Source organism: Pan troglodytes, chromosome 19 (genome assembly GCF_028858775.2).
Source record: "Pan troglodytes isolate AG18354 chromosome 19, NHGRI_mPanTro3-v2.0_pri, whole genome shotgun sequence".
NCBI classification, from domain to species: Eukaryota; Metazoa; Chordata; class Mammalia; order Primates; family Hominidae; genus Pan; species Pan troglodytes.
In genome coordinates this window covers 20,249,873-20,261,181 of record NC_072417.2, presented here as the reverse complement: position 1 = coordinate 20,261,181, position 11,309 = coordinate 20,249,873, and the positions used below count along the sequence as shown (strand labels likewise).

The 11,309-nt window shown below is 54.5% G+C and overlaps 2 protein-coding genes across 3 annotated transcripts; one reads left to right on the top strand and one right to left on the bottom strand.

Annotated features, from left to right (window-relative positions):
* LRRC46 (leucine rich repeat containing 46) lies at nt 1-5,696 on the top strand. Its single transcript, XM_016931562.2, has 8 exons — nt 1-442; nt 543-648; nt 2,882-2,990; nt 3,819-3,865; nt 4,132-4,241; nt 4,499-4,568; nt 4,799-4,941; nt 5,216-5,696. Exons 1-8 carry the CDS (start codon nt 433-435, stop codon nt 5,584-5,586), a joined length of 966 nt encoding a protein of 321 aa, XP_016787051.1. The 5' UTR covers nt 1-432; the 3' UTR covers nt 5,587-5,696.
* A 461-nt stretch (nt 5,697-6,157) lies between these two features.
* Nucleotides 6,158-9,846, bottom strand: SCRN2 (secernin 2). 2 transcript variants are annotated; one of them, XM_063799576.1, is made up of 8 exons: nt 9,675-9,846; nt 9,137-9,310; nt 8,658-8,839; nt 7,911-8,110; nt 7,258-7,473; nt 6,998-7,163; nt 6,737-6,917; nt 6,158-6,469 (listed from the first exon to the last, which is right to left on the bottom strand). In XM_063799576.1, exons 2-8 carry the CDS (start codon nt 9,308-9,310, stop codon nt 6,311-6,313), a joined length of 1,278 nt encoding a protein of 425 aa, XP_063655646.1. In that variant the 5' UTR covers nt 9,675-9,846; the 3' UTR covers nt 6,158-6,310. The 2 variants fall into 2 exon arrangements, with proteins under 2 accessions (XP_063655646.1, XP_054526829.1); XM_054670854.2 differs by having other exon boundaries at nt 8,658-8,845; nt 9,143-9,310; nt 9,675-9,810.
* Nucleotides 9,847-11,309: the final 1,463 nt, after the last annotated feature.

Below are 11,309 nucleotides of genomic sequence, written 5' to 3'. Positions count from 1 at the left end.
AAGGATTGTGGGGTAGCGAACCCCGGGGCCGGAAGCAGTGGGCGTACCCGCCGGCTGTAGCTGTAACACGCATGCGCTAGGCCGGGCCAACGGAGCCCGCCTTTACCTCCCCACTCGGCGTCCAGTCTCTTAGCAACGACTCCGGCTTCCTAGGAACTGCTCCTTTCTCAACCACTCCTGCCCACAACACCCCAGCTTGCTGCCAGCAAAGCCCCTCCACACCCCTCAAACTCCAGACCCTTCACATCAATTTACTGTTGTCTTCCACCTCACCCCAGCAATTTTCTCTGAATCAACCCCCTTTCCTCCTCTCCTAAGTCTCTGAGTTTCTCTCTCCTCCTGCCATCCTGAGTTCTGCCATCCTTAGGGGCCGCCCAGACCTCTCTTTTCGTTCCTCTCCCGCCTCAGACCAGCAGCCTTTTATTTTAGATCATGTCTGGAGGTGAGTAGGGAGGTGGGACGGTGGGTAGAGCAGTTGGAAAACAGCGGGGTAAGGCCTCCAAGAGTGAGGAAGTGTCACAGTTGGACTCATCTTTTCACAGGGAAGTCAGCCCAGGGTCCAGAGGAAGGGGGCGTCTGCATCACTGAAGCCCTTATCACTAAGCGGAACTTGACTTTCCCTGAAGATGGGGAACTGTCAGAGAAGATGTGAGTGCATGGGGGAGAAAAGGGGTGCTAGAAGGCTGAAACACTCAGGATGACCAGGTCCCTGACGTGTACTGATTTGTCAACTGATCTTTGTCTCTCTCCTTACTTACTCCACACATCCAATCAGTGGTAATGCCCAGTTGATTTTCCCTTCTTCAAAATAATTCCATTTCTTTTTCACCATCCTCACTCAACTGTCTTAGATAAGGCCGTGTTCACCTCTCTCCTACACACCCACCACTTTGGGAGGCTGAGGCAGGAGGATCACTTGAGCCCAGGAGTTTGAGACCAGCCTGGGCAATAGAGACAGAATCCTATCTCTAAAAATAAAAATAAACTAGCTGAGCATGGTGGTGCACACCATGCTGTAGTCCTAGGTGGCTGAGACAGGAGGATCACTGGAACCCAGGTACCTGTGGCTGCAGTAAGCTATGATCATGCCATTGCATGCCAGCCTGGGCAACAGGGTGAGACCCTATTTCTAAAACAAACAAAAAGTAAAGTATTTTTAATTACTTTTTTAGAGATGGGGTCTTGCTCTGTTGGCCAGACTGGTCTTGAACTCCTCAAACAATCCTCCCACTTCAGCCTCCTGAGTAGCCAAAGTGATCCTTTTAAATAACAAATCTAATCAGGCATTCACTGATAGAAACTTCCTCCCAAATAAATCGCAATGCCTAAGCATGAGTTGACTTCTGCTTTTCAGCCTTATTTCTGGCCACTCTCCACAAGTGTACAATTTCCCACACTGTGTACTCACACCTTAGTACCTTAGTACTCAGAGTATGTGTGGACGGGAGGGGGTGCAGGGGTAGGGCAGCAGCATTGGCATCACAGGGGGCTTGTTAGAAGTGGAGCATCTCAGCCCCTCCGCCCGATCTACTGAATTAGGATCCGCATGGGCATATTGGAGTTTCAGAAGGGCTGTATTAGCATATACTATTCCTTCTGCTTGAAATGCCTTCTCCCCATATCCCCCTACCTTCATGGCTAATGCCTACTCATCTGTCACCTCCTCTAGGAAGCATTCCCTGATTCCTCCTACTGTGAACTTAGTGCACAGCCTATGTACTCCCTTTGTCCCCTGTACTTCTGTTATCCACTTGTCAGAGATGTTTGGCCTTATTCTTTCTTTCTTTCTTCTTCCTCTTCTTTAATCTTTCTCCTTCTTTCCCTTCTTCCTCCTTCTTCCTTTCCCCTGTACTTGCCTCTGTTATCCACTTGTCATAGATGTTTGGCCTTCTTCCTATTTTTTTTTTTTTTTTTTGAGACGGAGTCTCACTCTGTTGCGCAGGCTGGAGTGCAATGGTGTGATCTCGGCTCACTGCAACGTCTGCCTCTTGAGTTGAAGCGATTCTCCAGCCTCAGCCTCCCGAGTAGCTGGGACTACAGGTGTGCGCCACCACACCCGGTTATTTTTTTTGTATTTTTAGTAGAGATGGGGTTTCACCATGTTAGCCAGGCTGGTCTTGAACTCCTGACCTCAGGCAATCCACCCGCCTCGACCTCCCAAAATGCTGGGATTACAGTGAGCCACCTCGCCCAGCCTCTTTTTTTTTTTTTTTTTTTTTTTTTATGATGTAGGGTCTTGCTCTGTCACCCAGGCTGAAGTGCAGTGGCATAATCATGGCACACTGCAGCCTCGACCTCTTGGGCTCGAGCGATCCTCCTGCCTCGGCCTCCCAAAGTGCTGGGAGTACAGGGTAAGCCACCATGGCCAGCCTGCCCTGCTTCTTTATTAGTGGTGGGCATAGACTCTGTCATTTGTCTCTAGTAGGCACTCAGCAATGTTGTGGAATGAATGAATGGGTGGATGGAACAAGTGCTTTTTTCTCCATGAACCACTCAAAAGGAAGGTGAGGAAGGATCTTTCTGCAGTGTCTCATCTCTGTCCCACCCATGCCTCCACCATCCAAGCTGGCCAGAGGAAGGTCTCTCTTGCCTCTGAATCTCTCCAGGAACCATAAGCTGCCATCCCCCAATTTCCCAGAGGGCCCTTACTCCTCTCTCTCACCCTTCCCAGTGCTAACAATAGAGATACAAGTCTGCAAGTCAAGGCAGTTTCATGATCTAGACACCACCTCAAGATGTCAAGACGTTTCTCACATCTGATTAAAATCACTCAGCCAACTACCCCTCCTTGAAACCCCTTCCCTCCTCCATCTCCCATCCTCCCTGCTAAGAGACCACATGAGTGGTGCTCTAACACCACCCTTACTGACTCTTTTCCCAGGTTTCACACTCTTGATGAACTGCAGACTGTCCGCCTGGACCGGGAGGGGATTACTACTATCAGGAACTTAGAAGGCCTCCAGAATCTTCACAGTCTCTATCTGCAAGGGGTAACTTCTTTCTCCACCCTTCCCCTCCCCTTGACCCCTGTGGACCTAATCTGTCTCATCTGAAAGGAGCCAACCAGGTCATCTTGCCCATTCCCTGGTGTTCAGGCAGGCAGACCTTCATTTAAACCATTCCCAGATGAATGACATAGGGTCCTGAATTGAAAAACTAATTCCCTCAAAATAGATCCTGAACATGACCTGTGCTCCTTCCACTGTTCTTTAGGCACTTCTCTTGATCTAGAAGTTCTTCTTGGCATCTACTCTAAATCTTTCACGTTAAATAGCTCCAGCCCATTTCCTGTTTTGAAGAAGAGGAAACTATGAAGATTCCTGTACATCATTCAGATCCTACTTGAAGGCTGTTTGGTGGTGGTGGTGGTGGTGGTGGTGGTTGGTTGATCTCCAGCCCTCCCCTGGTTGAGTATTCCCAGCTCGCTTCAACTTTCCCCATAGAAACTTTAACCATCAAGTTCCTGTATGCTCATTGTTCTCTCTGTGTATGCAAGCCACCACCAAGGCCCTTTCCATTTTCCTGGTGGCTTCTTAGTTTCCTTTTCTGATTCCCAGGTCACTCTTTGGTTGTGGAATCAGAAGAGTATACTTAGTCAGGTTTAGATACCCCAGGTTTACACCCTTAACCATCCACATGGGGAAAGAAAATCATCTTTCTTAAGGTAGTGGCAACCTGTTCAAGGAGTGGGGTGATCACTCCCAAAGTGCCAGATCTCCAGCTGCAGAGTAGACATGGTCTTGGCGCTTTGTCCCTGTAAAGGGCCCCCGACGCATCTGATCTCAGCTTGGTTTCCCCACTTCGGTTTCTTCTTGCAGAATAAGATCCAGCAAATTGAGAACCTGGCTTGCATCCCCTCCTTGCGGTATGTGGTGCCAGGGCTCAGGCAGGGGAAGAGGGGTTGGGGGAACCTAGCCATATCCCAAAGAACTGGTTCAGATTTCTCCAAGCCTGGGTCCTTGTCAGTCAAGGACCAGCAAGCCTAGATCTACTCCCTCACCCCAGAAGGCCATGTGTCCCCACTGGTCATCAGCTGCCTAGCCCAGGGGCCCCAGTGTCAGGTGCCCTCCTGTTTTCTTCCAGCTGTTCCATGATTCAGCTCTGCCTCTGTACCCCTTCCTTCCCCTGCAGCTTCCTGTCTCTGGCAGGAAACCAAATCAGGCAGGTGGAAAACCTCCTCGACCTCCCATGCCTCCAGTTTCTGGACCTTTCTGAGAACCTGATAGAAACGTTGAAGCTGGGTAGGAACCCACTCGCCCTGGCTCACCAAACACATCCCCTGTGGGGCCTGCCCTCCCCTCTGCACCCATCTGCCCGTGCTTCTATTAGCCATGCCCCTGCAGGTCCACATTTCATCCTCAGGGAGTTCAAGGGGTTGTGCCTAGAGGTACTGGCTTTGGACTAGAAAGTGGGTATGAGAACCCCATTCCCATCGCTTCATGGTCTTTTGGCTAAGATCAAGTGAGAACCCCATTTCCTCTCTCTTTGCTGTGTGCAGATGAGTTCCCCCAGAGCCTTCTCATCCTCAACCTGTCTGGAAACAGCTGCACCAACCAGGATGGCTACCGGTAAGGATTGGAGGGTGGGAAGAAAGGTCATGGCTGAGCTCTACCTGCTAACTCAGCCCAGGCCCCTCTCAGCCTGCAAACCTGGGGTCCTGTCCATGACACCTTCTCCCCCACCTCCTACCTAGCTCATGAGCCACCACCCCTCTGGGTGTGAGTGCTGTGGTGCGTGTCTTTGCATCCTCCACGCCAGGGTGCCCTCCTGGGTAACCTCTGCTCCTTCTGCTCTGCAGCGAGCTGGTGACAGAAGCCCTGCCACTTCTCCTGGACCTGGACGGGCAGCCTGTGGTGGAGCGCTGGATTTCGGATGAGGAGGATGAAGCCTCAAGCGATGAGGAGTTCCCAGAGCTGAGTGGCCCATTCTGCTCAGAACGAGGTGACCCTGCTTTCCAAGGTTTTCAGCCTCCCCAGAGCCCACCTCTGCCCTGTGGGACATGAGGGAAGCTAAGGTGGCAGTGGCGTCTGGGGAGGGGAGCCCCAAGTTCAGATCAACATCTGGGCCAGAGCCAGGTGTCAGTCCTGGGCCCCAGCCTCAGGCTCCTTCCCACAAGGGACAAGGGGCCAGCCAGAGACTTCCCTGAGCCCAGAGACCCTCCTGCTGAGCCCAGGGCTCCACCCACCCTGTACCCGCCACCCCCGACCCCTCCCAGGCTTCCTCAAGGAGCTGGAGCAGGAGCTGAGCAGGCACAGGGAGCACCGGCAACAGACGGCCCTGACAGAGCACCTGCTGAGGATGGAGATGCAGCCCACCCTCACCGACCTGCCCCTGCTACCTGGGGTGCCCATGGCTGGGGACAGCAGCCCTTCTGCCACTCCTGCGCAAGGGGAGGAGACAGTCCCTGAGGCCGTCTCCTCACCCCAGGCCTCCTCTCCCACCAAGAAACCATGCAGTCTGATTCCCAGGGGCCACCAAAGCTCTCTCTGGGGAAGGAAGGGGGCACAAGCAGCCACAGCCCCCAAGGCCTCTGTGGCTGAGGCCCCCAGAACAACCAAAACTACGGCCAAGAGAAGCAAGAAATGATTCTCTGTCAACCTTTCTCTACTAATGGAGAGGAGTGGGGCCTGCCCCCCTTCTCAGACCTCTGACCTGTGACAGAAGCCCATCCCCAGTAAAGTGTCTCTAGGCCCTGACTATGCTTTTCATGTCACTTGGGGTATCTCAGGGGAAGCAACCAGTGAAAGCTCCAGGAAACAAAATACAGAGCTCAGTGAGCCACCTGATTCTAAAGAGCGAGTCTGGAATCTTTCGGGAGCTACCCACAGGGCAGGCATGCCTCAGGCCCCCGCTGGCTTTCTGGCTCCCACTTGGGCAGGAAGCGGGCACCACCTCATGGAAGATGCATGCCATCTCACTGCCACCCCTAGGGAATGCCCTTCCCCGGTCCAAGCCAAGGACCAAGGAGCTGTGGTCCTAGTCATCCCCAACAGCAGCCAGCTCCTGTCCCCTCCCTGTCCTCCTGCCCAGTCCCCATCACTCACCCACTCATAGGAATGAGTACACAACCACAGGCCCCGCAGCCAGCCCACAGCTGCCTTTGGGCCTCACTTGGCTCTCCCACCCCCACTGGTCCTGGGATAAAGTTCACTGAAGAGAAAATAACGCACATTTATTAAGGCAAAGGCCAAGCTGGCCGCTCAGAACATGGCCAAGGAGCGTGAAGGGATTGCTCCAACTTCACCACCACTCGGGGCACCCAGGCCCCAGGGGTCCTGGGTCCACCCCAGGCCAGCAGAAGCTATGAAGCTTACGCATAAGCCTGGCTCTCCCTCTTCACGAAGGCCTGGAAGAGGCTGCCCAGCTCCCAGAGGGGTGAGGCCCACTCGCCGGCCAGCAGCCCCTGTGTGGCCTCAAGGCCTTCCTGCTCCAGATCCCGCTGTTTCTGCTGGAGCTGCTGCCCCCGATCCTGCCCCAAGGGAAAGCTGAGATGAGTCTGTCCGGGACAGGCTTCCCGCCAGGTGAAGGGGGGACTGTGTACCACCTCACACAAGCAGGAGAAAGGAGAGACCCCCCGACATTCCCCAAAGGCAGTTGCTGGCTTTGAAGGGAGGAACTCCTCTCCCCAGCTCTGAAATCTCTTCCACTCCCAAGTTCCTTCATATTTCCAGAGTCCCACTGGGAGTGGGGGAGGTCTATCATCCCCTCAAGGTAGCCCCTACTCCCTGGGGGATACCTGATCTCTCTCCATCAGCCCCAGGGCTGCCTGGTGTCCACGGTAGAGGGTATGCCGACGATCTACCTGAGTCTGGAATCGGGGCAGGGTCCGAACAGGGTCTTGTGCTCCAAAAGTGGGGGACAGCACCTGGGGGGCCTGGGCCACCCCCACCCCGAAGATGAAAGGTTTGAACACAGACCTAGAGGGGCACAGATGGAAGGACGGAGATATATCAGATCCTCTCTTCTCCCCAGCCTTCCCCACCCTCATTCTTCCCACCTGGATGGGTCTGGCGTGGCGGTAAGAAAGTGCACGCAGGGCTGCGTGGGATCCTGGGGCAGGACAGACACCATGCTGGCCGTGGTGCGAAAGCCTCCCGAGTCCATACAGATACCACTCTCCTTGTCTCTGAGGATGCCCATCATCACCTCTGCCGTGATGCCCCCTGCCAAGGAGTAGAGGGGGAAGCTGTGGGAGGGGAGAGTGGCTGGCTCTGCTGTGGCCCTCCTGGCCCCCGGCCCCCTCCACCGTTCACTAACCTTGCCATTGCCGCAGCAGCTCCCGCCCTGCCTGGAAGCGGGCCTTGGCAGCCTCCATGCGCACAGGCTGCTGGGTCAGGGAGAAGATCTGAGCAAAGTCAAAGGCACCCTGCCCATCCCACCAGCCCTTGGCCTGGGCATGAGTCCGCAGCTCCGGGTGTTGGGCCGAGATGTCCGTGCCAATGCTCAGCTGGTTGGAGATGTTGCGGGCCCCCTCTGTGGAGGAGATGGGGGAGTGGTTCATTTACCATTGAGCACCTATTCTATGCCAGGCACTGGGCGAGGTGCTGAGAACATGGTGGAGAAGAGAACTACCTACCCTCATGGAGCCTACGTTGTGGTGGGGGAGGCAGACAAAATAATCACAGAGATAAACGTAAGCATGCAACTGTGTTGAATGCGATGAAAAAGAAGTACCTGCTTGCATATAAGCAGGAAACCTGACCACCCAGGGAAGTCCAGGAAGGCTTCCCAGAGGAAGCAACAGGCTGTAGCACACGGAAGACTTAACCAAGTGAAGGGGAGGAGAATTCCCAAGTGGGCTCATCTCCCATCTCCCTGGATGTCCCGACAGGCTTGCACCTGGATCGGGCCCCTCCCTGCCCCTACCATCTCTCCCACTTCCCAAAGCTGGGAGAAAGGGAACACCTCACCCTGGATCCTCTGTGCAGCCCAGAGCCTCCCAGCTGTCTCCAGCACCCACGCCTCAGTGCGGTCAGCCAGCAGGAAGGTGCTATGGTAGGAGAATGGCGCAGCATCCTCCAGGCAGCCGCCCCCCTGCCCATAGTGCTCCAGTAACCCTGTGATCACATGCAAGGCCTCCTGGGCAGAGCTGCTCCGTTCCAAAGCCAGCCTGGCAAGAGAGAGGGCCAAGGGACAGAAGGGTGACAGAGGGATCAATGGCTGGTGGCAGAAGCTCCAGGGGACAGAAGAGGCCCGGAGAGGTTTGGTGATAGGCCCAAGTCACACAGCAAATCTGCTGGCACTGATCGTATCAAATGCAATTATGCCAGTGGCCTTCAATGCTCTGGTTCCATGTGCTATGCTTTGAGGGTTCCATGAAAAGGCCTGAAACACAGTTTCAGAGAGAGAAGTGTCCTGAGCCCCTAACCTCTCTCCACCCAGAGCTGCTCCATCCACTATTACTGGTTTTATAAATTGGGACTCTATGTAAGATTTCAACTGAAAATAAATAAATAACCACTGCTCTATTTCTGGGCCAGGAGAGGCCCAAAGGTGGCTGCTGCTGCAGCCTTCTTCACGAAGGCACAAGGGCAAAGTCTGCAGAGAGGAGGAGGCCCCTGTGAACCAGGCTGGGGGAGGGATGGATGGGCCCAGGTCAAAACTCAGCCCCTAGATTTCTGGTGTGTCAGGCAGATGAGGAAGGGCAGGGTCTGCACCTGAGTAGGTCCATGCCCAGCAGGGCTTCCCCCTCCCCAACTGGCTCCTTCGTCCACACAGCCTCGTTGCCAATGCAGACACCATGCTCGTTGGCGCCCATCTCAGCCCCCCATAGCCAAGAAGGACGGCTCAGAATCACAGCGTGCGTCTTCGACACCTGTTCCACTTCAATGTAGGTGCACTGGAGGTGAGGGAGGAGAAAGGAAGCGTCCACTCATAGAGGGGCGGCCCCTCGAGTGTGGCACTCTGCCAATTACCTTATAGATCCCTTTGAGGAAGGTCTCATTCCCATTTTACAGAAGAGGAAACTGAGGTAGACTGAGGCTACATAATGGGCTCAGGTCCAGGTTGGTAGACCTAAAGCTCATGCTCTTCCACTACTTCTGGCAGCCTCCCAGGTGTGGGGAGCAGGGATGAAGGTCTTAAAAGAATGCAGAGATCTGCCACACCTCCCAGCACCCCATAAAGTCTAACCCACCTGGAGCCGGCTCCCAGGAGTGTGAGTGCCTGCGGGGACAAACACCACCTCCTGCACCTCGTCCCGGGGTCGGTCCGAGTTCTTGGCAAAGATCACAGCCGGGATGGCTGAGGCCGGGGGCACGGAGACAAAGCAGTCGCAGGAACATGGGGAGTCAGGGCTCGACGATGCCATCTGGGGAGAGGCGGGCCTCTCCATAACCCTGGCCACGGCTCGGCCCCGAGGAGCAGCCTACCCCCACACGTGTAAAAGACGCGCAAGGAAGACACCGCCGTGGCTCCTGGACGCTCGGCGCACACACCATGCACAGGTGTGCGGGAACGGAGGTGCCCACCCTCTCCCCAGGCTCCAGGCTTGGGAGTCCGCAGGCGGGCACTCCGGGGGTCCCGCCCCCACTGGGAGTCCCGGCCCTTCGGAGCAGTCGTGGGACCGTCCCCCTCGCTACCCCACCAAGAGTCCTGCGGCCCTGCGCATGCCCAGATACCCGACCCTCTTCTGTCCAACCCTTCTCTCACCCCCAGTACTGTATTCCCCTCACCCTCTCTCCCTCCAAGACCCCAGCTCGGTCCCGGGTGCCACCTCCTCCGCTTCTGGCCAGGGCCGCCCCATTGGGCGGAGACTCTCAGGTGACCTGGAAGGCCTTCGGCCTCGGGGTCGGAGCCGGAACGGAGCCTGCAGCTCCGCCGTTTTCCACCAGGGCGCGCGCCTGCACCACTTCCCGGAGCAGAGCGGCCTTGCGAGTCCCACCTGGCTCCCTGTCCTACCCAGGCGCCCATTTGAGGCCTGACAAAGGCTGCTAACCCCACGGAGTCACTGCGGGGAGCGGGAGCTGGAGCTGGGGGTGGAAAGGATCCCGCGTGAAAAGGGAGACTTTGTCAGAGAAAGGGGACTGCTGGGACATCTGGAGATTAAGGAAGAACCTCAGATACTTGAGTCCTGGTTTGAATCCCAGAGGCGCAATCCCAGGCTGGAGGCGCCCAGGGGAATAAGATACAGAATACGAGAGTGGTGGAGGCTGGGTGCGGGGGGGCTCGCACCTGTAATCCCAGCACTCTGGGAGGCGGTGGTGGGAGGATCACTTGAACCCAGGAGTTCAACACCAGCCTGGGTAACACAGCAAGACCTCGCCTCTACAGAAAATATTTTAAAATTAGCTGGGCGTGGTGGTGCGTGCCTAGCTGCTCTGAAGGCTGAGGTGGGAGGATCTCTTGAGCCAGAGAGATTGAGGCTGCAGTGAGCCAAGATCACACCGCTGTACTCCAGCCGCGGTGACAGAGCAAGACCCTGTCTCTTAAAATAAATAAATAAGGGAAAGTGTGCACAAAACCCATCTGATCCCAGAGGACCTATCTGTCTGATAGTGCTCAAACCCATAGGAAGATCGCTTTAAAAGGAAATTTAGAACTTTCTAGTTCAAAGATTTGGTGCCTTTACCTGTAGTGAAACTGAAACCACAAAGAAGTCTTGGCCAAAGGTGACACACAGTCATGTGGAGGTACACTCTGATCCCAAATGTTTTGATTTTCAGTTCATTTTTCTCTACAAACCGTCTCTCCATAGCCATCATTAAGACAAATGCATCTTACACCCTTTTGCTCTGTGGAGCCCTCCAGAATGGAGAGAGGGGAGATGCTGTAGGTTATCTGCTTCCAGGGGTTGCACTGAATCTATAGATGGCTTTGAGTAGTATGCACATTTTAGCAACAGTAATTCTTCCAATCCGTGAGCACGAAATATCTTTCCATGTCTTTGTGTCTTCTTCAGTTTCTTTCATCAATATCTTATTTTCAGAGTACAGATCTTTCACCTCTTTGGTTAAATTTATTCCTAAATATTTTATTATTTTGATAGCTATTGTAAATGGGACTATCTTCTTGATTTCTTTTTTGTATAGTTTGTTATTAGTGTATAGGAACACTATTGACTTTTGTACATTGACCTTGTATCCTCTGACTTTACTGTATTTGCTTGACAATTCTAACAGTGGGCCGGGTGTGGTGGCTCATGCCTGTAATCCTAGCACTTTGGGAGGCTGAGGTGGGCGGATCCCCTGAGGTCGGGAGTTCGAGACCAGCCTGGCTCACATGGAGAAACCCCATCTCTACCAAAAATACAAAATTAGCCAGGCGTGGTGGCACATGCCTGCAATCCCAGCTACTTGGGAAGACTGAGG

Bases quoted from the DNA above. Each gene is read 5' to 3' on its own strand.
- LRRC46 (XM_016931562.2), top strand. The intron at 2,991-3,818 runs GTAACTTCTTTC...TTCTTCTTGCAG, and splicing joins ACAGTCTCTATCTGCAAGGG to AATAAGATCCAGCAAATTGA. The intron at 4,569-4,798 runs GTAAGGATTGGA...TCTGCTCTGCAG, and splicing joins ACCAACCAGGATGGCTACCG to CGAGCTGGTGACAGAAGCCC.
- SCRN2 (XM_063799576.1), bottom strand. From the start codon at position 9,310: ATGGCATCGTCGAGCCCTGACTCCCCATGTTCCTGCGACTGCTTTGTC. The intron at 7,474-7,910 runs GTGAGGTGTTCC...TCTCCTCCACAG, and splicing joins GGCTGCACAGAGGATCCAGG to AGGGGGCCCGCAACATCTCC. The intron at 7,164-7,257 runs GTTAGTGAACGG...ACTCCTTGGCAG, and splicing joins GCTGCTGCGGCAATGGCAAG to GGGGCATCACGGCAGAGGTG.